The following is a 21,961-nucleotide window of genomic DNA, read 5'->3' on the forward strand; positions in this document are numbered from 1 at the left end:
AGTGCCACAACATCAAGCAGGGTGTAGTGCTGATGAGGCCAGAGCACCAGGAACCTATACTAGGGTGGATAGCAGATATTGTGGACCCGCAACCAGCGTGTCCCATCCACAGTATTGACGAAACACAGTTTCATGTGTCTGTGCCAGCACACAAGTTCCTCGTCCACCTTCAACACCACTACCACCTTCACCATAAATAAATAGTTACCCCCCCCATTAATGTTTTAGGGCTCCCCCAAGGGCCTGCAAAATAATTTTTTAGGGCTCCCCCCAAAGGCCTGAAAGTTAATGTTTTAGGGCTCCCCCAAGGGCCTGAAAACTAATGTTTTAGGGATCCCCCCAAGGGCCTGCAAACTAATGTTTTAGGGCTCCCCCAAGGGCCTGAAATTAATGTTTTAGGGATCACCCCCAAGGGCCTGAAATCTAATTTTTTTAGGGGTCACCCCAAAGGGCCAAAAACTAAAACTCCGCTGGTTAAAGGCTCAATTCACCCAAAGGGCCTAAAACACTGCTGCTTAAAGGCTCTACTCACCCCAAGGGCCAAAAAGTAAAACACTGCTGGTGCAAGGCTCTACTCACTCCAAGGGCCAAAAAGTAAAACACTGCTGCTGCAAGGCTCTACTCAACCCAAGGCCCAAAAAGTAAAACACTGCTGCTGCAAAGCTCTATCACTCCAAGGGCCAAAAAGTAAAATACTGCTGCTGCAAGGCTCTACTCACTCCAAGGGCCAAAAAGTAAAACACTGTTGCTGCAAGGCTCTACTCACCCCAAGGGCCAAAAAATAAAACACTGCTGCTGCAAGGTTCTACTCACCCCAATGGCCAAAATGTAAAACACTGCTGGTGCAAGGCTCTACTCACCCCGAGGGCCAAAAAGTAAAATACTGCTGGTACAAGGCTCAGTTCACCCAAAGGGCAAAAAAACTCTGCTGGTGCAAGGCTGAACTAAATTAAAGGGCCAAAAACTATGCTGATTAGAGGCTCAGTTCACTCCAAGGGCCGAAACCTATGCTGGCTAGAGGCTCAGTTCACCCAAAGGGCCAAAAACGATGCTGGTTATAAGCTCAGTTCACCCAAAGGGCCAAAAACTATGCTGGTTAGAGGCTCAGTTCACCCAAAGGGCCAAAAACTATGCTGGTTAGAGGCTCAGTTCACCCAAAGGGCAAAAAACTCTGCTGGTGCAAGGCTGAACTAAATTAAAGGGCCAAACACTATGCTGATTAGAGGCTCAGTTCATTCCAAGGGCCAAAAACTATGCTGTTTAAAAGCTCAGTTCACTCCAAGGACCAAAAACGCTGCTGGATAAAGGCTCAACTCACCCCAAGGGCCAAAAACACTGCTGGTTAAAGGCTCAACTCACCACATGGGCAAAACATTCTACTGGTGCAAGGCTGAACTAACTTATGGGGCCTAAAACTATGCTGGTAAAAGGCTCAAGGCACCTCAAGGGCCTCAATCTCTGTTGGTAGTTCAGCTTAAGGGCCTCTAACTTAATTTGGAAGGGCTCATGTGAAGGGCCAGAAAAGTAATTTTTGGAGGACTCACCACATCACACACACATGAACAATGACAGTTAAAGGTGGGGGCTATTGGATTTCCCATTGCCTATGCCATCTTTGGTTGTCATGGGCAACGTGATTTAAAGGGGTGCATGGTAATGTTTCTTTAGCTTTAAATTTGTGTTTCTGTCCATATGATTGTGGAGGAAAGAAGGTTTCCACTTTCCATAGAGGTTCTATTGATTTTGGAAAGTGTCTAGTTGATAGGCTGTGATAGTGGGGTAATACTGTGACTTGGGCGTGTTAGATGCCCCCAGACATGCTTCCCCTGCTGTCCCAGTTGCAATCCAGAAGTGTTGGCATCATTTCTTGGGGTGTCATAGTGGACCTGGTGACTCTCCTGAGTTGAATTGTGGTTTACCCTGAAACAAGCATTTTTTTCCCCATAGACTATAATGGGATTCGATATTCGTTCGAATAGTCGAATAATGAGGGGCTACTCGAAACGAATATCGAATATTTCACTACTCACTCATCTCTAGTCAAGGCCTATAAATACCTGGGTGTGCTCCTCAATAATAAACTGGACTGGGCTGATCACATGGATGCGCTGAACAGCAGGTCACAGCAGGCTCTACCTGCTCAGGAGGCTGAGGGCCTTTTTTTAAAAAAAATTAAGAAAAATTTTCAATAAAAGAACGCAACAAGACCAAATGTCCAGTGCCAACCCAAAAAACCACACAAACATATTATCAATGCTATGGAAAAATGGGTAACATGCCATATGAAGAGAAAAAAAAAGACAAATCAACAAAGACAAGACAAGGAAACAAGGGAGAAAGAGACAACAGAGGGGTGACATGAAGTTCCAGTGGGTAGCGCAATCACAAAGGCTGGGTGGCCCAAAATCCGTCCCACAGATTCCAGATAGTATGAAAACGCTCCTCCTCATTATTGAGCACAGCCATCAAGTATTCCAGAGATCGCACATTCCTGATCCTGCAGTATAACTCCTCAAGAGATGGAGGAGGCCAGCTGACACCAGTGCTTAGCCATCAAACATCTGGCAGAGGTGAGAAGAAACAAAAATAGGTGGAGGGCTGGCTTGCCCAATTTAACAGGGGGGAGGTTAAGAAGGTACGTTCTGGAAGAAAGAGGGAAACTTATTCCGGCTGAGGGCCTTTTGAGACCAAGGGGCACTTCTTAGGGCCTTCTTCAACTCTGTATTTGTTTCTGCAATCTTCTTTGGTGTGGCCTGCTGGGGGAGTAGTATACCAGCCAGGGACAAAGAAGAAAATGTTTGTTTTTGTACCGTGTTAGCCAGTGGGTATGAGTTAGTGCAACACTCAGGAAGGCCAGGGCTGGTATCACGGGTAATATCCGATGTGGCCGGCTTTCAGGGGATTAATCCTGGGTCCCAAATGTGCGCAAAATCTCCTTTTTGATGTCCCCGACTACCCACCCCTGCTCTGATATCTGACAATGACCACAGACAACCAGGCTTCGGGGGTAATCGTTGCTCTTCTTTTTACTAGCAGGACGAGTTGATACAAATATACAGATGACGGAGTGATTCTTCACATACAATACAGCGATCTTTATAGACAATGTCCACTTAATCAGGTGATGGAGCTTTGAGCAAGAATACCTTGGACTTGGTTAACTCGTAGTAGCTCGGGAAGTTAAACTTGTATATAATTGTAGGGATGGCCTGTATCCAGGGGGTTAGTCCTCAACAAAGCTGGGTACATGTATATAGAAGAGGCGATACAAGTTATCGACGGCGGGGGACCCTCAATTTCCGTCAGATTAGCTATGGGCTCCTTAAATATATATTTGTCCCAAAGACTTACTTGAATAAAGAAATACGTGTGGAGTTCCCAGATGTATGGATACCGGATGGCCTACTTGTAGAGACGTGGAGCTTCAGGGGAAAACACTCCCTGAGGAACATCTTGGAGGCAGAGGAAAAGGCATCTCTGCTTGGAGATTCAGAAGAAAGTATTCTCTGAGAAGAAGCTTGGGTACAGAGGAAAAGACGTCTCTGTTACAATTTCCCGGAGACTTAGCTGCCATTTTTACAGCTTCCCATGTGCTCAGCTCAATGCCGAAAACAAAAGACCAAAAGTTCTCAACCCCCTCTCTAGAGTGGGCGGTCACTCAGTTCCGCCTCCAGGCCAGCCAAGCTCCCTTGAGTGGTCCTGGAGGTCAACTAATTATAATGGACACTCCCTTTACAGTGCCAGCTCAAATTACAATGGCAAAGTATAGGCAGGTGCAGTTCACAAAAACATCCACAAGATGGCGCATTAATAGACCCCCTGTGTGCTGGCTCTGGAAGAATAGAAATATATAGAAGGAATGAAGGGGGAGGAAAATATTTACCTTATATGAAAATGTCCATGCTATCTCGGTCTGCAAGGATTAGTAGAGCGAATTGGACTAGCAGTACCGGGACATTACATTAGCCATTAAAAAAGTTATCATCTACTGAAGACTCTCAAGTTGTTTGTTTTTTTATATTTCACAGCCAGGGACAGAAATAGACTTGACAGGCTGATGAGAAAGGACCCAGTACGAGTGGTGGGTGACAGAAGGATACTGTCCGTGGTGAGCCCCATGCTGGAGAATAAATCCCACCCCATGTATGAGACCTTGACGGTACTTGACCGACGGCTTCACCCTAAGTGTGAGAAGGATCGCTGTATAATCAACATCAGGCCAAGTGAAGAGCAGTCTGCACAGAGAACTAAATGATCCTGAAGTCTTTTCTTTCTCTATGACTCCTAGTAATACTATTATTGTTTATTTATATAGCACCATTAATTCCATGGTGCTTTACATTTGGGTTTTTTCTCCCATCTGATTTCTGAGCTTATGTGTGTCTCCTTCTGTAATATATTACTGTTATAATCCTGTATCCGTATTATCATGCTGCTGTAACACACTGAAATTTCCCCACGGATTGACTATTAAAGGATTATTTTATCTTATCAATGTGCTGGCAAAAATGCTTGTGGGTGGGTACCGGTAATTGTTCTGCAAATATGGACATCTCACGGATGTGACGTCTGTTGTTATTTGTATTATTTGTATCCCAGAGCGACCAGGCCCACATTGATCGGGGAAAGCCTTGTTCCCCAACTGTTATACATACTGTTAATAGAAAGGAGCCTGACTGGGCTCCTTTCCATTAAATGCCAGCGAAGGAGAGGTGTATAAAAATTAAATAAAAATACTTATACTCACCTCTCCTGGGCTGAGCATCCACTCCTGGGCTCTTCTTGTGGTAGATGCTAAATCCTAATAGGCTATTGGAGTGTGTGGGTGGAGCTATTCTGGATTATACAGGATAGTGTTGTGTTATACTGGAAGAGGAATCTGCTGGGAATTTAGACTGATGGAAGGTAAGGAGGAGAGATGTTGTGTGAGCAAGAGGGGGACATGGGGGTGCAGGCTGCATGAGAGCAAGAGGGGGAATGAGGGGGGTTCAGGCTCTGGGGGTGTGGGCACTGTTACCACATCATACTGTGTGGGGTCCACTGCGGAGCTGCTCACTCACCATATACTACTGATAACTACAGTTGTGGGTACTAAAGCTGTACCCATGTTGAGTTTCTGAGATATCGCTTCAGCACCCGTAACCACCACTATCAAGAATTCTCCCCAGGAAGGGGGGTTATGGGGACCCGGACAAAAGTTTGCACCCAAGCCCACAAGACATTAGTTACGCCACTGTTCTATGGGCCAGTGTCACAGACTCGCGGACATGGACCCGTAGAAAACACAGTAGTGTGCATGGCTCCATTGATATGTATGCTTCCTTCAGCTATGCAGGAAAAATCTGGATAGCATGCTGAAATAGTACATGGCCATGTGAATGAGGCACAATGTGCACAGCAGCAATGAAGAGGGACATTGTTCATGGCCATTTTGCACCCATGATGCAGTATTCGTTTTCGTGGGCTCCTCACAGATTTGTCTACTGTGAAAATAAGACGGCCACATTTCAGTCATGTGAATAGCTTGACATATATTTTAAGCATCCGTGTGACGCCCGTGTACATGGTTCTTCTGACTAGGCGCTAAGCACGTGGCTGAATGTGAGCAGCAGAAGCTTTTCAGAGACTTGCGTTATTTTCACAACAAACATCCAATAAGGAATCTGTAAATAACCGTACGTGTAATACTGCACAAAGTGTCTGAAACCTCATGTGCGGCAATCCACGTGTTATTAAAGTGTGAACAAGGCATCGAAACCTAGACAACAGGACGTGAACACAAAGCGCTGAAACAAGCGCTAATAGAGCGACGCCACGCCTACCGGAGAAGGCGGGAACTGCAGCGTCACGTAACCGCCTTAGTGCTCGCTCGCTCTCTGCGCTCTTTCACTTCCTGAGGAGCAGCTACCGGGGACGACGGTGATCCAGCAGCGAACATGAGTGACAGCGGGGAGCAGAATTTCGGCGACCGGGTTAGTAGTCCCGTATATTCCTGCTATGGTGGTGATGCGTGTGCTTGTGGCTGGCTGTAGCGCCTCAAACTCTGGGCTTCTAAAGCTTCTTTCTTCCAGTTTATTGCGGTCACTAATAACAAATATTTCCTATCTGTATTATTAATAACTAGGGGAGATCCTAGTGGTGAGGCCGGGCGGGTAGTGGCGGGGTGAGAAGGCCGGGCCGGTCGGCGCTGTCTGTGCAGCTTAGTAGTCGATCGCCATTTTGTGATCTGGAGAGCGCTCTCATAAAATGGCTTCGCGCTGTGACGACTATTTATAATGCGAGGCCCTGATGTATGGTGGCAGGAATCTTGTCACCTTCATGGCCCTGCTATTTATGGCCTTTCTAGTGCTTTCTACGTTATTTTTTGTCTTCTGGTGAGAGAACCTTAGAAAGCTCCCAGCTCTAGTGCACCGCCCCCATAGATCTTCATTGTTCATGTTGTGCCTTAGAAGCTGGGCACACATTGGGAGAAGTGGGTATGATGGCCATATGCCAATGCCCTCCCTCATATCCTATAGCTTTTGTGAAATGTTACAGCAAATTCCCTCAATGCTATGGCCATATCCCATGCTGGAGTATATAGGGTGCTGTGAATATACAAAATGGGCACCGACCGCTCTGGACATACAATCCTACAGCTAGCAATGCTGGTGGGCAGACATGGGGACGCTCTGCTCATGTGCTTCAGCTATAGTTGGTTCTGTATTTCAGCTGTAAGGCCTCATGCACATTACTGTGTCAGCCCTGCTGGTATACTGACCTATTTGTTTCTATTGTAAATTTCCTAGCACTTGCACCACTCTTTGGGCGCACATGTTAACAGAGATCCATGGCTGTTATGAGCCAATGTAGATTTCTGAGCCTAATCCATGACTAGGCCTCATCATAATCCGGGCTCATACAGTGCTGTCACAATGTGTAATATGGCCGCCTTGATGCATCCCCTCCCCCCCAGGAATTTTGTGGTGGTTTTTACACCAAAGCTGGAAGTGTGATTGTAAGTGCTAATATTTACAGTATGCGCTAAATTATGTATAATTTTTATTTTTTTAAAATATATTAAGATAGCTGTCTATCTACCCACGGTCTGATTCACATCTGCGTTTGGGTTTCCTTTCGGGGAGTCTGCTTGGGGGGGCCCCCTGAATAGAAATCTATATGCATAAAAAAGTGATTACCTAGGGAAACCACGGACCCCATAGACTGTAATGGGGTTTCTGCACAAAATGTGCAGAGAAAAAACTGTTACTTGCAGGACTTTTCTGTCTGCATGTCTTGTGCGGAAACCACACGAACTCCGTTTTAGTCTCTCGGGTCCACAGGTAACCACTTTTTTTTATGCGTATAGGTTTCCGTTCAGGGGTACCCAAACGTAAAGTGGATCGCTGATGTGAACCAAGCCTAAATCTATGGCTAGTATCTGTTTGTAAAGGTTAAGTGTGGAGTATATGTGCATGGCATGTATACCCAGGGATGCTACAAGTTATAGGGCAGCGTGGCTAGTTGGCGTTCTCCAAATTAATAAGGAGCCCCAATATATCATTAAAAGCAGAATACTTCAAGACCTTATTCACATGAACTGGAAATGTTCACTTTTTTTGAAACTCTTTGGGGCGGAAGTATTAAACTGTTTAAAAGAAAGACTTGCTTGCTGTGGGCAGCTGAAACCGTTTTTCTTCTAGTGTAATAGATCTGCTCCATTGATTTTTAAAATCTGTCACAAAATAGGGTATGTCCTATCTTTTGTCGTTTTCCACGGACCCCCTCTATAGAGTGAACTTTATGAGGTATCCATGAAAACTGATCGGTTTCATGAAAAAGAAAACTGACCGTCTCTCTATTCATGTGAATATAGCCTCATGGCCTATATAGCTGGCCATGAAGGTAAGATAATGTTCCCACCGTGAATGTCTCCACTCCTGGTGTGTTTGTGTGTGGTTAAACCTGTTGGCCCTGCTACACAAAATAAAAGGTGCTATTTTTCAATATAGTTTCGGAACAGTAACGCACATGTGTGAACTCTGATGGATGTGAACGTATAAGTATTATATCCACCTTCTATGTGTCAGCACTTTAAGTTGTGCGTTCTGTTCTACACTCTCTAGAAATTGGTAATGAAATGGTAAGTGGCTTTTCCTGGTGCACTCTTCTGTTAAATTACTGTAAGGGCTAGTTCACACGGGGCTAAAGGGGCGGATTTTGACAGCGGAATCCACATCATTATCCACCCCTTTCAATGGTGGTCTGGAGAACACTAGCTTTCTTTTTTCCGCTATCGCCAGTGGCCGATAGCGGGAAAAAAAGAAGCGAGCTGCCCTTTCTTCAGACGTAAGCCGCGTAGCGCGCTGAGCCGCGGCTTCCGCCTAGCGGCAGCACCCTCCGATATTGGCTCATTCATTTGAGCCGGCTGCGGAGGGTAAAGCCACGACCGCGATGGTCGTGGCAGGCGGGTTTTGACCTGAGAGTGACACGGCTCGCCGCGTCTCTCTCGGTGTCAAAACCCGCCTCACGTGTGAACGAGCCCTTAAGTTATCTTCACCCTGAGGGTTCTGCCAGGACTTAGGGTAAATTCACACAGCGGAAACAGTTTCTGCTGTGTGACTTTTCCGCGCAGCTAGCCGCAATGGGATGCTGAAGCAGTGCAGCGGCATCCCGCTCCTGATTAGGCCCGAATTAATGGACTGTGGGAAGATGGGGAATGCTGCTTCTTTTTCCCGCTAGCTGAAAAAAAGTAAGTGACTCAGTGAAATGAATTGGAGATGTTTTTGCAGGTGGATTCTGAGGCAGATTCCGCGTCAAAATACACCTGCAAAAAAACTCCATGTGAAGATACCCCAGTCTGGTTTTACATGGCACCTTTTGTTACTGAAGCACTGCATGCAGGTGTAATTGCTGTAATAGTAGAGTATCACATTTCTACTATGTTGGTAAGCCAATGTTATGGCTGTAAGCCTACAGCTGAAATGCAATGGAACGCTGCGTCCAGTTCTTCAGTAGAGATTACTGTATGATTCTATGTTTAGAGGCAATTGTCTGTGATGGCATACCCAAGCTTATTCTGGGATTAGTGGAACAGCCAAGCGTATATAGCGCCATCATATTCCACGACACTTTACACTGTATGCCCCTTAGGAATGATTTGTAGTTACAGAAATGGCTTAGCTCTCTCATCTAGAGTTTCCATACCTCTCGTTCAGATCTATAGGAGTTGGGTAATGGCACAGCCAGCCCCACTGTTTCTGTAATCCCACCCTCTCTCTCTAGCTGTGACATAGGGATATGTATAAAGGGCTAAGATGGGGGTAAACCTTTTACATCTTGTCTGAGCCTGCTAAGGTTCTTATGGTAAGGGAAATGCCTGCCTGGGTGCAGATTTTGAAATCCATTGCATATTTATTCTCCTTTTTGAGGTGTTGTGTGAAGTAACTTCAGACAGCTGCTTTTCATGCAGTGTTGGATGCCAAACTAGATATTTATTTTTTTTTAAAAAAGTCTTCACTTTAAAATCTACTCTTGACATTAGTTTTAAAAACTGAAAAAGCACAGGAAGGTACCCTTAAACTTTTGTTTTGACTCATATTAAAACAGGGAATTGTCATTCTGATGAATCGTTGTATAAGGGTGGTGTTACAAGCAGACCTGAAGAACAGAAACCTGAACACTAGTGTGAACCTAGCAACTTAACAACTGTGGAGTGTCCCTGATCCAGCCAGAATCGCCACGTCTGTGTGGTTAGCTAGTGAATAGATCATATTTTTGGAATCCTTTTGCTTGGCTGTGTTACAATGGCCATATGTGACCTCGTACTCTCTGCGAGGCTCATTGAATACTCTGATGATTTCTATCATCATTTTCACTTTTACTACTGACTTATGTCGCTTTAAAGAGGACCTTTCATGGTTTGGAGCACAGGCAGTTCCATACACTACTGGAAAGCCGACAACGCGCTGAATTCAGCGCACTGTCGGCTTTCCCGATCTGTGCCCCGGGTAAAGAGCTTTCGGTCCCGTAGCTCTTTACAGTCAGAAGGGCGTTCCTGACAGTCTGTCAAGAACGTCCTCCCCCCACAGCAGCGCCTATAGCGCTGTACATTGTGAGCGGGAAGGAACGCCCCCTCCCCTCCTAATAATACTCATCTATGGACGTGCACTGTGAGCAGAGGGAGGGGGCGTTCCTCCCCGCTCACACTGTACAGCACGATAGGCGCTGCTTTGAAGAAGGACGTACCTGACTGACTGTCAGGAACGCGCTTCTGACTGTAAAGAGCTACGGCACCGGGACCGAAAACTCTTTACCCAGGGCACAGATTGGGAAAGCCGACAGTGCGCTGAATTCAGCGCGTTGTCTGAATTCCAGCAGTATATGGAACTACCTGTGCCCCAAACCATGAAAGGTCCTCTTTAAAGCGACATAAGTCAGTAGGAAAAGTGAAAATGATGATAGTAATCATCAGAATTTTTTTTTTTTCTTCACTGTATGTCTAGTGGTGTTATTCATACAGGTTTATGTTGGGTAATTCAGTATTTTAAGTGAGTTTTCTGTTATGTTGAAAACATCTGACATAGTCTTTCCCTTTTGATCAGGGAGGATTAGATCTGTTTTTGAGAGGAGTAAATAGAGCAAATGGTCACACATGCAGAGTCTATGGCTCCATTTAAAGGGGGGGGGGGGGGCTCTGGGATGTGTATTGTGGTTAGTGCCCACAGCGGAGACCCATAGCAATCAGACACATGTACCCTATCTTGTGGGTGGAAGTGGGTCAGCTACATTCTGATAGTATGATAGAAAAATATGCTATGAAAATACCATTGCTGGTCTTCACAAAACATTCCTTGCTAGCTGAAATGGATGGCATTCTTTTATCTCGGTGTATACCTTCAGCTTTTTGACTATTTGGTGCCATTGTGTTACTGAGACTCATCTAGCACAATATTTCTCCTAAAGATATTTTGCTCAAAATTTTATCTAGGGCTGTAGTGTTGGAGTCCTGACTGACTTTGGGGTGGAATCAGGGGGAGTTTAGTTTTATGTTTAATTCTGAATAATTAGATGCATAGTCTGACTTCAGAAAGTAATTGTGTAACGGTCACTGGATTTTTAATGAGTTGGAGGAAATTTATGTTGACCATGGTTTTTGGCCATTTATGATTGAGTCAGGCTGTGGAAAAATAGAGGCGTCTGGGGCTGTGGTTTGGCCTACTAACTCCACAGCACGGTATTACAGTTGAATACTGTGGGGTCCCTTTAAATCAGGGGACACTTTCTACATCAGGTATCTTGTTGGGTAACAGTTCAGTTCTTTTGCATTGAGAATTTTTTTTTTTTTAAGTTTTTCCTAGGCTACTGTCATCTTTTGTAGTGTGAGCTGAAATGCTAAATAAGCTTGGCTACATTGGCATAGTAAATCATGGGCTTAATGAGAGCACAGTAGCCATTGTCACCCAAAATTTGCTGATTGCAACAATCTTTTGTGTTGTATTTTCTAAGACTTAGCAAAGTTGGCTCTTGGTTCGCCAATCTTTTGTGATGTGGGTTCCTCACCAATAGTACAGCACACACAACACCTGTAACACACAATTCTGTATTTCAGCACAAAATAACGTCTCTAGCAGCGTCAAACATTACAGTATAGGATTGCTGATGATAACATTGACACATACCCCCCCCCCCCCCTCCGTCCTTCCACCTCCAGTCCAGTGGCTGCAGCATTCTTCCAAAATGTAACTTTCCAAACTTCGTTTTACCACCTCCATGACTGCAAGTTCTTAGCATCTGTTACTAGGTGCCACTTTACGGTTGTTACTGCACTTGGAATTTTTTTTTTTTTCTCTAGTCCTCACCATTCCTAAGCAACAAGCACAGTTAGTTTTAGTGTTTGATGTGCTATTTAAAGGGGCTCTATCATTGGGAATAGTCATTTTTAACTAATCACATCTTTGCATAGCCTTTAGAAAGTCTATTCCACACCTAGCTTTAGTATGTAAATTGGCTCAGTGGTTTCTGAATAAGTCAGTTTTTATTCATACGCTAAATAGACTGGTGCACGATGCATCGTGCATCTCTTTGCTATTGTTTCCCAGGGATTTTGGGGTTGCATTTAGGAGAGACCTATTTAATTACTTGGGACATGGTGCAAATGCCAGGGGTTGGTTGTGGGTGATGAACCAAGGCAGCGGCACCTACTGGATCCATGTCACCCTGGGGAGAAGCAACTGTTAATAACTCTATTCCAGCCTCTGTCCCGGCACAACTGCTTCCATGTGAAGTACTGTGTTGATGTCATCACAGGTCCTGTCCATGGAGACGGCTTTGATGATGCAAGACTGACCTGCACCCCTCTGTTTGCGGAGCATTGATCTGAGGTGCATGCTTGGCACAACTTGCCTAGTAGAGTTAAAACTGAGAAATACATATTAAAAAAAAATCCTCTGTACTCTGTCTGACTGTAAGTCATTTGGCTGGAGCCAGATCTTGTGTGCGATGTCCTCTGCTCTAGGACAAAAGATTCAGCCTCCCTAGCTCCTCAGCAGCCCATGGTGGAACTGTTCCTTTACATTGACTTCCATACTAGTTTGTGACTAGACCCCATAGGCTTCACTAAAGTTCTCCATTTAGATTTGAAGTGGATCAGAAGTCAGAACAATGCCAAAGCTTGGTGTACTGTAAATTCAGTCCTGAACAGTATGCCACTGTCCTTTGTTTACTTCAGTATAGGTCAGTGCTTCTCTACTATGTCCTGGGTAGGCCCCTGCTGCTGCTTCTGAGTGAAAGGGTAGAGAGCTATGGAGCAGTCGTCTTTACTTTCTGCAATTGCCTATACCAGCTATTCTTCATACACCACCTCTATATTATTGCTGTATGCAAGCTTTGTTGAACGGCTAGGTGTCCTTGTTCAAACCCCCCAGCCCCCACCTCAAAAAAAACAGTAATGGGGGGGGGGGACATACTGATAGGAGGGGGGGAAAAGTACATTGTGATACCCATATGGGCTCACAATCTACAAAAACAAAACAGCAATCTGTTTGTGATTTCAAACTCCCGTTTTTCCTTTAAGAGCTGCTAATTTGCTCTTTGGGATCAGGTAACGTACATCCAGTCAAACTCAGACATGTGGACTGGCACAGTGTAACCATGAGATGTGCTATGTGAATCCACTGAATCAGAAAGTGCTTTCTTCTTCAGCTCTCTCGTATTGGTTTGTAGATGCAGTTGCATACAAGTCTAGCATAAGCGTGATGGCTTGTCTTCTACTAAATTGTAGCATTCAATCTCAAGTCAAGCTTTTTTGTTTTTATATATACAAACTCTATTTAAAGGGCTTCAATTTTTTAAAAAAAATAAAGATATGTGTGGGTGCTGTAGAATAGTAGCCACCATTTCATATCAGAGGACAGGAATTCAGGGATCCCAAGGCAAAAATGGCATTCAGATTAAAAAGAAATAGTTTTGTCAGAGTTTTGATCTTAAAGATTTTAAACTCCATCCTGTTCTTTTTCTGTTAAGGTTAATATTGAAGAAGGAAAATACAGAAGTCGTCATTTGACACGTTTATTGTATGAGAATTTTTTGAAGCTCAGAAATAAGTGAAGCTGAAATATGAAAAAAAAAGTATGCATGCTAATTGTCAGAACTGAAGCCCTACTTGTAGAATTTTGAGGAATGTGTATGAAGTGGGGAAGATGAAAAGAAGTCAGAATTTGAAAATGAAGAATGAAGAAAGAAATAAAAATGAAGTTAAGATAAGAAGTAATCTGGGATCAAAAAGCTCTACGCTAAGTAATTACTAGTCTGTTTCTGTGTCCCTGTACATATCAAATTATATGCATGCATTATCTGTAAAACAGAGCATACAGGGTAAAGCACGTAGGGAAAAAAATGGGATTGTAATTTCGTTTCTCACTCAGACTTTTAGTAAAGACTACTTCAACTTCAAGGGAGTCTTTTATTTATTTATTTTTTATTTTAAATGCTGTCATTTGTAGTAAATGTATTGTTTGTGTTCAGGAATCTCGATCAGCATCAAGAAGTGGAAGTGCACGGCGCTCTGGCAAGTCTGCAAGTCACTCTCCCAACCGCTCTCCAGCCCGCTCTCGCTCAAAAGAGGGGTCAAGACGTTCAAGATCCAAATCTAGGTCAAGATCCGAGTCAAGGTTTGTTTTCACCGTTCTGTAACCGGGATGGGTTCATGCATATATTGTTTATAATGGTACTTTGAAGATGAAGGGGGTTTTCTTATGTTGGTGGTGAAAATGTTGCTGAAATACAAATCCCTTTTTCCCCCACTTTAGATCCAGATCAAGGAGAAGTTCTCGACGTCATTATACAAGATCTCGCACACGTTCAAGATCACATAGAAGATCACGAAGCCGTTCGTACAGCAGAGATTATCGGCGGCGGCACAGCCATAGCCACTCACCTATGTCTAATCGTCGACGTCATGTAGGCAATAGAGTATGTTAGGTTTTCAAGACTAAGTATATGCATAACTTAGAGATTTTTGAAGGGGTTTATTGGAAAAATGTTGATTGTATTATATCTTTATTTCTTAACTCTTTAGGCAAACCCTGATCCCAACTGTTGCTTGGGTGTATTTGGTCTAAGTCTTTATACCACAGAGCGTGACCTCAGAGAAGTATTCTCGAAATATGGTCCGATAGCTGATGTTTCCATTGTGTATGATCAGCAATCTAGACGATCCAGGGGATTCTCATTTGTATATTTTGAAAATGTTGAAGATGCGAAGGAGGTAAGAATCTAATCTAACGTTTTTTTTTATCTATTTATTTTTAAATACCAGTTGTTGTTTGTTTGTTTTTTTAAGTGCCAGTTGTGTGCAATGACCACACACCTGTTTCTGTGTATTCTGCATGTTCTCGCTTCTGTGGCTAAAAGGTAAATGGTTTCATTGCAGGCTAAAGAACGTGCCAACGGCATGGAATTGGATGGGAGGAGGATTAGAGTTGACTTCTCAATAACTAAAAGACCTCATACACCTACACCAGGGATTTACATGGGAAGACCAACCTAGTAAGTATAAATAATTAGACTGTGTTGCAGACATTAAACCATGTATAAGACTGTAGCCTCATGTCATCCCAACACTTAAAGAGGACCTTTCACCATATCCGGGCACAGGCAGTTCTATATACTGCCAGAAAGCTGACAGTGCGCTGAATTCAGCGCACTGTCGGCTTTCCCGATCTGTGCCCGGTGTGAAGAGCTTATGGTCCGGTACCGTAGCTCTTCTATGGTCAGAAGGGCGTTTCTGACCATTAGCCAGAGACGTCCTTCCGCCTCGCGGCGCCAATCGCGCTGTGCTGTGGAGCCAGGAGGAACGCCCCCCTCCCTCTGCTCACACAGCTTGTCCGTAGACTAGCATTATCAGGAGCGGGAGGGGACGTTCCTCCCGGCTGCACAGCGCGATTGGCGCCGCGAGGCAGAAGGACGTCTCTGGCTAATGGTCAGAAACGCCCTTCTGACTGTAAAGCGCTACGGTACCGGGACTGATAGCGCTTTACACCGGGCACGGATCGGGAAAGCCGACAGTGCGCTGAATTCAGCGCACTGTCAGCTTTCTGGCAGTATATAACACTGCATGTGCCCAGATATGGTGAAAGGTCCTCTTTAAAGGGGTATTTCCACGTCGCATACTTACCAGTCTTCGCTGCTGTAAATTCTTCTTCCTGCTTTGTTGCGTCATTGGTGGGCGGGATTACATATGCAAAGCCAGCAGCGAGAAGACGTCGCTTCTATGCCGCTGGCCCTGCGTGTGCGCTCCCGATGCAGCTAGGCATACGCTACACTCCTGCCCTGCATGAAGCCAGCAGCGGCAGGAGCAATGCTGCTATTCCGTTCCTCCGCCCCCTCCGGAATAGCAACATCGCTCCTGCCGCTGCTGGCTTCATGCAGGGCAGGAGCGTAGCGATGTCGCAGGCACCTGTGGCGGCATCTAACCCTCCCTGGCATCCACCTCTATTACAGCGGATGCCGGGTCTGTATTGGTGCCCTTCCAGGCTCGCTCCCGTGCACTTAGCCCCTTCTCCCTCCCCCTTGCGAGCAGGCAGATACATCACTTGACTTTTGACCAGATAAGTCAAGGGATGTGTCAACAATGAATTGAATAAAGTAAGATAGTGGTGAAGCAGTGTATTTAGGAAAAGTCTTACATTCACATTAACAAGCAGTATAGATAGGATCCTTGTGATGGGACAACCCCTTTAAGACCACTAATATAAAGCAGATCCATGTATAGAAGGTGTTTCCAGAAGCTCTTCCTGTACATACCCTTCAGTAATACAATTTTTACCTTGCTGACTGGCTGGTTTTGAGTTACTGTGGACCTGAAAATATAGATAAGTGTAACATTTTATGAAATTTATTAAGCACATTTTAAAATTCAGAAACTTGTATTTACTATTTAAGACCGTGTTGTCAGTCTAGAAAACTGTAAAATCCAGCTTGAAAAGTAGTCTGCAAAATACCCAAGGATGTACAATCTTAGACTTTATTTACACTTCTGAGAACCTTTTATTATGGCTGTTTGTCATGAACAGCATGCGGACCACTTGATCCCCTCTGGGTATATTCAGAGGTCTGTTCCCTGTCCCTAGGGGAGGGGGGTAACTTGAGACTTGCAGTATTGTACAACCAGAGGTCTGACCTTATTCACACATCTGTAAATCATGGCTGTGTTCTAGTGTGCCTGAATACACAAATGTGTGATTAAGGCCTTATGGGGTAGTCACAACAACTGCTATATTGAGTTTAAGATCACTTTTTCACATGCTATGGGAATTGTGTGTTCTGTAGATCATTTACTGTCACTCTTTTTCTCTTTTCACTCCCCCTATTCCGATTCGCCTTACACTCTAATGTAGTGGCAGTTCGCGCCGAAGAGACTACTACGATCGAGGTTATGACCGGGGAGGTTATGATGATAGGGATTACTATAGCCGTTCATCTTACAGGTAAGATCGATTTTGTGGTTATTAGAAGTTATAGTTTATTCTTTTCCATTTTCATAGGTCTTCTCTTTTAAATTATTAGACCTTCAATTACCACTTGTCATCTACAACCCATCTTTAGAATAGTTCATGAATTGAAGATCCTTAGGGGTACAATACTCAGGACCCCATTAGATCATCTGTTGGTCATATGGCTCGATTGCAAATTAATCCAATTCACTTCATTGGGATGAGGTGTGATACCAAGCACAGCTGCCATAGAAATGTATATAGTTCTGTGCTTGGGAAGTACTGAAGGCGCTGCAGATTTTTGAAACAGCTGATTGGCCGGCGTCTCGGCCTTGGACCCCTGCTGATCTTTAACTGATCCTAAAGCTTTTTTTATTGACTTCATAGTTTATGTATCTTAACATTTTGTATTTCAGGGGAGGCGGAGGATGGCGTGGTGGTCAAGACAGGGATCAGTTCTCTAGGTAATGATTTGCCCAGATATCATTTATTAATATTATATTTTTGCAATGTGAAGCTCTAAAGTTTTGGTATGGGAGGATGTATTCTGATTTGGTCAGCTTAGCATATTGTGATTTAAAATACTTGCATACTTTTTCAACTAAAAATAATAAGTTTTCACTTAAATTGTTCTAGTTCTTAACCCAGATGACCTTTAGAAATTCTTATTTTAACAGGAGAAGGTCTCCCTCACCGTACTACAGCCGGGGTGGATACAGATCTCGGTCCAGGTCTCGTTCTTACTCTCCACGTAAGTTTTATTGTTCGATAATCTTTTCATCTACCCCCAAATGTTTATCATTTAGCAGCTAGGCACTGAAGTTGTATAGATATTGTGTCACTGTTCAGTCACACTCGGTCTGCAAGAAATTTTCAGTTTGGTTGTTCATGTTCCATGTGTCTGAATCGTCTTTTGGGGACTTATTGGCAGTGTCTTCTTAAATTGTCCTTCACGCATGCCTCATCATCCAGCACTTTCAGTTAAAAGTCGATCGGACCCCATTATAGTCGATAGTGTACGTTGGGCTCTGTGTATCTTATTTTAGTAGACTGTAGTTCTGTTCCCCAATGAACACTACAGTGCAAATGTGAAAATAGCCTTAGCTGGTGCAAAAAGTTTGTTCTCTATTTTGAATAGGCGTATGCAACAAATTAATGTAGTGGCTAGATAAAAAAAAAAATAAAAAAAAAAGCACATATTCTCTAAAAATCCGAATTTGTGAATAAAATTGTGATGCATAGTCAAGAACTTGGTGATATAATTTGCATTAAGCTCCTATGTGCCCTCTAGTGGCTGGTGCATGCAACCAGTATCTAATGTGTTATGATCTGATGCTTCAGGGGATTTTGAGCTTTGTATGAGAGAAATAAAGCTTAGACCAATAGAAACTCATTACTACCTGAAAACCGCATAAATGTTGGAGACTAACAAACTGTAACTCCCTTCTTCTATTGGATTGCTTTTTTTTTCTAAAAATTTTTTTTTTTTTTTTTTTTTGTATTTTAGGTCGTTATTAAGTTGCTTCAGTTGAAAATCAACCTGATGAACAGTAAAACTCAGAAGTAATTCTCATCGTACAAACACTTCAAGAACATTTTCGCAATTTTTGTAAAGAGGAACTCTTCTTGTAGACATCATGACTTGCAGATGTGCATGCATAATTTTTTTTTTTTTTTTTTTTGGGTGACAAGTAGATTTGTTTTGTTTTTCTATTTGTTGAAGCATTTTTTTCTCAATCCATAGAAGTTAAGATTTTAAAAAAATAAATGCTGTTTTCCAGACATTCTAAAAATATTTTTCTGCCTCTTCCATAACAGCCATTTGATGCTTTTAGCCCCTCCAATGTTGTTCCATATAAAGTGCACTAGTTGTATTGCCTTTTTTTCCTTCAAGTGTAACTGTCGCTTCCCTTTTTTGTGTGTGGGGGGAGACCAGGTTTCCCAGGAGTAAATAATTGACCTAATTTTAGGATAGGTAATCAGTTAGTTTGGCAGGTGTCCAACCCCCAGGCCCTTAAGCTGCAGCCTCTTCACTACATGCCTGACACTCCACTGTACATGGCAGCTCAGCCTATTCACTTGGATGATACTGGGCGGGGAGAAGTACTGCTGCTCCAAACAGCTGATCCATGGGGGTCCCAGTTGTTGGATCCTCATAGATCTTTTGTTGATCATCTATCCTAAAGAGAGGTTATCAATTAAAATGTCTTGGGAAAACTTTTTTTTTTTAATGCACTTTATTGGGGAATTTGGTACTATTCCGTTATCGGGCCAGCAGCAGCGCAGTTCAGCAGCAGCTTTCGGGACAGCAGTTCAGCAGCGGGAATTACAATGACATCCGAGGACTGCTGGCCCGATGCTTGTGCCCAGTAACCAGTACATCGATGACCCCCCTCCCCCATCCTTCTCCTCCTGCCAGTGCTGCCCCCCAGCTCTCCTTACATCTTCCCCGTACCCTCTCCCCGCCACACGACTAGGCCTCACCTCAGCGCTAGTACCGAGACCGAAAGGAAAGACACCGGGGCTCAATCCAGGCCCTGACAAGAAACACACCGACTATAGGAACGGTGAGCTACAGCGAGCCGGAGGGACAAACTTTCTGCAGCGTCCGGCGGCTATCTAGTAGCATTCATTGCTCAAGATTTACGGTGAGGCCTATTACAGGGAGAGGGTACGGGGCAGATGTAAGAAGAGCTGGGGGGCAGCACTGGAAGGAAGAGGAGGATGAGGGCATCGATCGATGTACTGCCTACTACACACAAGCACGGCCTCTATCATCGGGCCAGCATCGGCTTAGTCATGTGGCGGGGAGAGGGTACGGGGTAGATGTAAGGAGAGCTGGGGGGCAGCACTGGAAGGAGGAGGAGATGGAGGGGGGGTCATTGATGTACTGGCTACTGGGCACAAGCATCGGGCCAGCAGTCCTCGGATGTCATTGTAATTCCCGCTGCTGAACTGAACTGCTGTCCCGAAAGCTGGTGCTGAAATGCGCTGCTGCTGGCCCGATAACGGAACTGCTGTCCCGAAAGCTGGTGCTGAAATGCGCTGCTGCTGGCCCGATAACGGAATAGTACCGGGAATTTTATAAAATTGTCTGCATTATCTCCCCAGTGTGCTGACTAGCTACCAGGTAGATGTTGGAGAGCGTTACTGACAGTTGGTGTAAAATGCTATTTAGCATACATGACGACACACACTGTGAGGGAGAGGCAAGCTGAAAAGCTGTATATAGTATCCATGATCAGTGGTCACTTACAGCATTGTGAAGAGAACTTTAGAAGGTAGTGTTTTGTTTTTTTTTGTTTTTTAAATTCCTAAAAGTTTATTTAATAAATACAGAATTCACAACATACTTCAAAAACTAAACTTCAGCTGCATGCAGATGAACAATCTGTATGTTTACTCTCCTCCTAGGTACCCTTTCTTCCAAGATCCGTGCCGCCATAGCTCCATTACATTTTCCGACAAGAGTGGACATTCCTAATGCAGCATGTGACTGTCTGCTTGACTAGTGGAACATTTCACACATTTACCTTACTCTGATATTTGAACTGCTGTATAGGCCATTCCTTCTTAAAATTCTTCATGTGCTACACTCTTGCTTGCCCTTAAGATGGCATATACTTGGTTATGTAGCACTGAGCTAATAAACAGCCTTTGCGACCTGACCGTGATTGATCTGGAGGAATCCAGTGGCAGCAGTACATTGCAAGGGGAAAGGGGATTGTATTGGGTCTTTGCTAGTGACACATACAACTTGTCTTTTTACTTTGTGGGTTGTGATGATATTTTGTAAAGTACTTTCATATGAAATGACTGCTGTAGAAAAACTTTAAAACCCTGGGCCAACACATTAAAAAAAAAAAAAAAAAAAGTGAAGCGACAGTTACACTTCGGTACAATACAGTGCACATGTAAGAGAATGGCAAAAGCCAACAAATTGATTCAGTAATTTTACTAACCTACAGAATTGACATAGGCGATGTCAGTACTGAGGGTTTTTCTTTCCTAAGGTTTTTCTTTCCTAAGGCCTACTAACTGCAACCAGTCCATATCCAAATGAAGAGTGGTTCTAGTAAAAAAAATAACTTTCCATTCGTGCTCTGTAACACATTCCAGAGAGGTACCATTGTCTGCAGTCTGTAAGAATAGCTCCCTTGCAGAGCGCTGCACTGGCTTTATGAAAGAGCCTTAATTTATTTTTCTTTTGTGGCAGTGACACTTGCCAAGCCTCACTGAGACTTCTGGCTCTGGCTGCAGTAGCTTCACCCAGTTGTAGCTTTTCAATCTGAAGTTATTTGCTTGGCGGTATTGTGTGTATGTGATGTTTTCGATCCTAAAATAACTGCATCCCTGTGGATGCATTGGTTATATTGGTAGCTCATGTGGTCTACATTCATGTACTTGTGCACCCCTCCAAATAAATGCACAACACACTGTTGCTTTCTTTGTGTAAGGCTATTTTTAAATAAATGTGTTTTTTGAACAAAATGTTGGTAGAAATATTTGTGCACTCTTTTTTTCCTCTTCTGCTTAAAACTGTTACAAGAATGTGTGCAGGTCTCTGTGCTCCTCTTTGTGACCTCTTTCAGAATGTGTATAGTGTTCCCTCTGAATGGGAGACTATTAATAATGTATACTACAGTATGCTGGTTCTTTCTGAACCCACATCTATCTGGAGTGTCCTAGACATGCAAAATGTGCTATACTGACATTACTATAATACTGTCTTTAAGCAGGGACCAGAAACCTTTTTTGCATTAAAAAAAAAAAAAAAATCTTAAAGATGTTGTACTGGGGGTTACATGAGATTGTTATAAGGAGGTAGACATGTTGCCCATCATCTTTAAATAAAACCGCACAACCAAGCAAAAGTAGACTTAAAAGAAATGGTAAATGGGCAGAATCTCTAACCGTAAATCACTTCTGATATATGATCTGATGATTGAAAGCAGGTCAGAAGCGAAAAGACCCTTAGAACTTTTAAT

The 21,961-nt window shown here is 43.7% G+C and overlaps 1 protein-coding gene across 3 annotated transcripts; it reads left to right on the forward strand.

The window, feature by feature from the left end:
* The first annotated feature begins 5,852 nt into the window (after nt 1-5,852).
* TRA2B (transformer 2 beta homolog) lies at nt 5,853-18,766 on the forward strand. Of its 3 annotated transcripts, none has more exons than XM_075285168.1 (9): nt 5,853-5,972; nt 14,005-14,150; nt 14,289-14,451; nt 14,558-14,746; nt 14,912-15,027; nt 16,875-16,967; nt 17,390-17,437; nt 17,651-17,724; nt 18,481-18,766. In XM_075285168.1, the coding sequence occupies exons 1-9, from the start codon at nt 5,937-5,939 to the stop codon at nt 18,489-18,491; spliced, it is 876 nt and encodes a 291-aa protein (XP_075141269.1). In that variant the 5' UTR covers nt 5,853-5,936; the 3' UTR covers nt 18,492-18,766. The 3 variants fall into 3 exon arrangements, with proteins under 3 accessions (XP_075141269.1, XP_075141270.1, XP_075141271.1); XM_075285169.1 differs by having other exon boundaries at nt 16,878-16,967; XM_075285170.1 differs by having other exon boundaries at nt 14,289-14,439.
* The last annotated feature ends 3,195 nt before the right edge of the window (nt 18,767-21,961 follow it).

Source organism: Leptodactylus fuscus, chromosome 8, assembly GCF_031893055.1.
Source record: "Leptodactylus fuscus isolate aLepFus1 chromosome 8, aLepFus1.hap2, whole genome shotgun sequence".
NCBI classification, from domain to species: Eukaryota; Metazoa; Chordata; class Amphibia; order Anura; family Leptodactylidae; genus Leptodactylus; species Leptodactylus fuscus.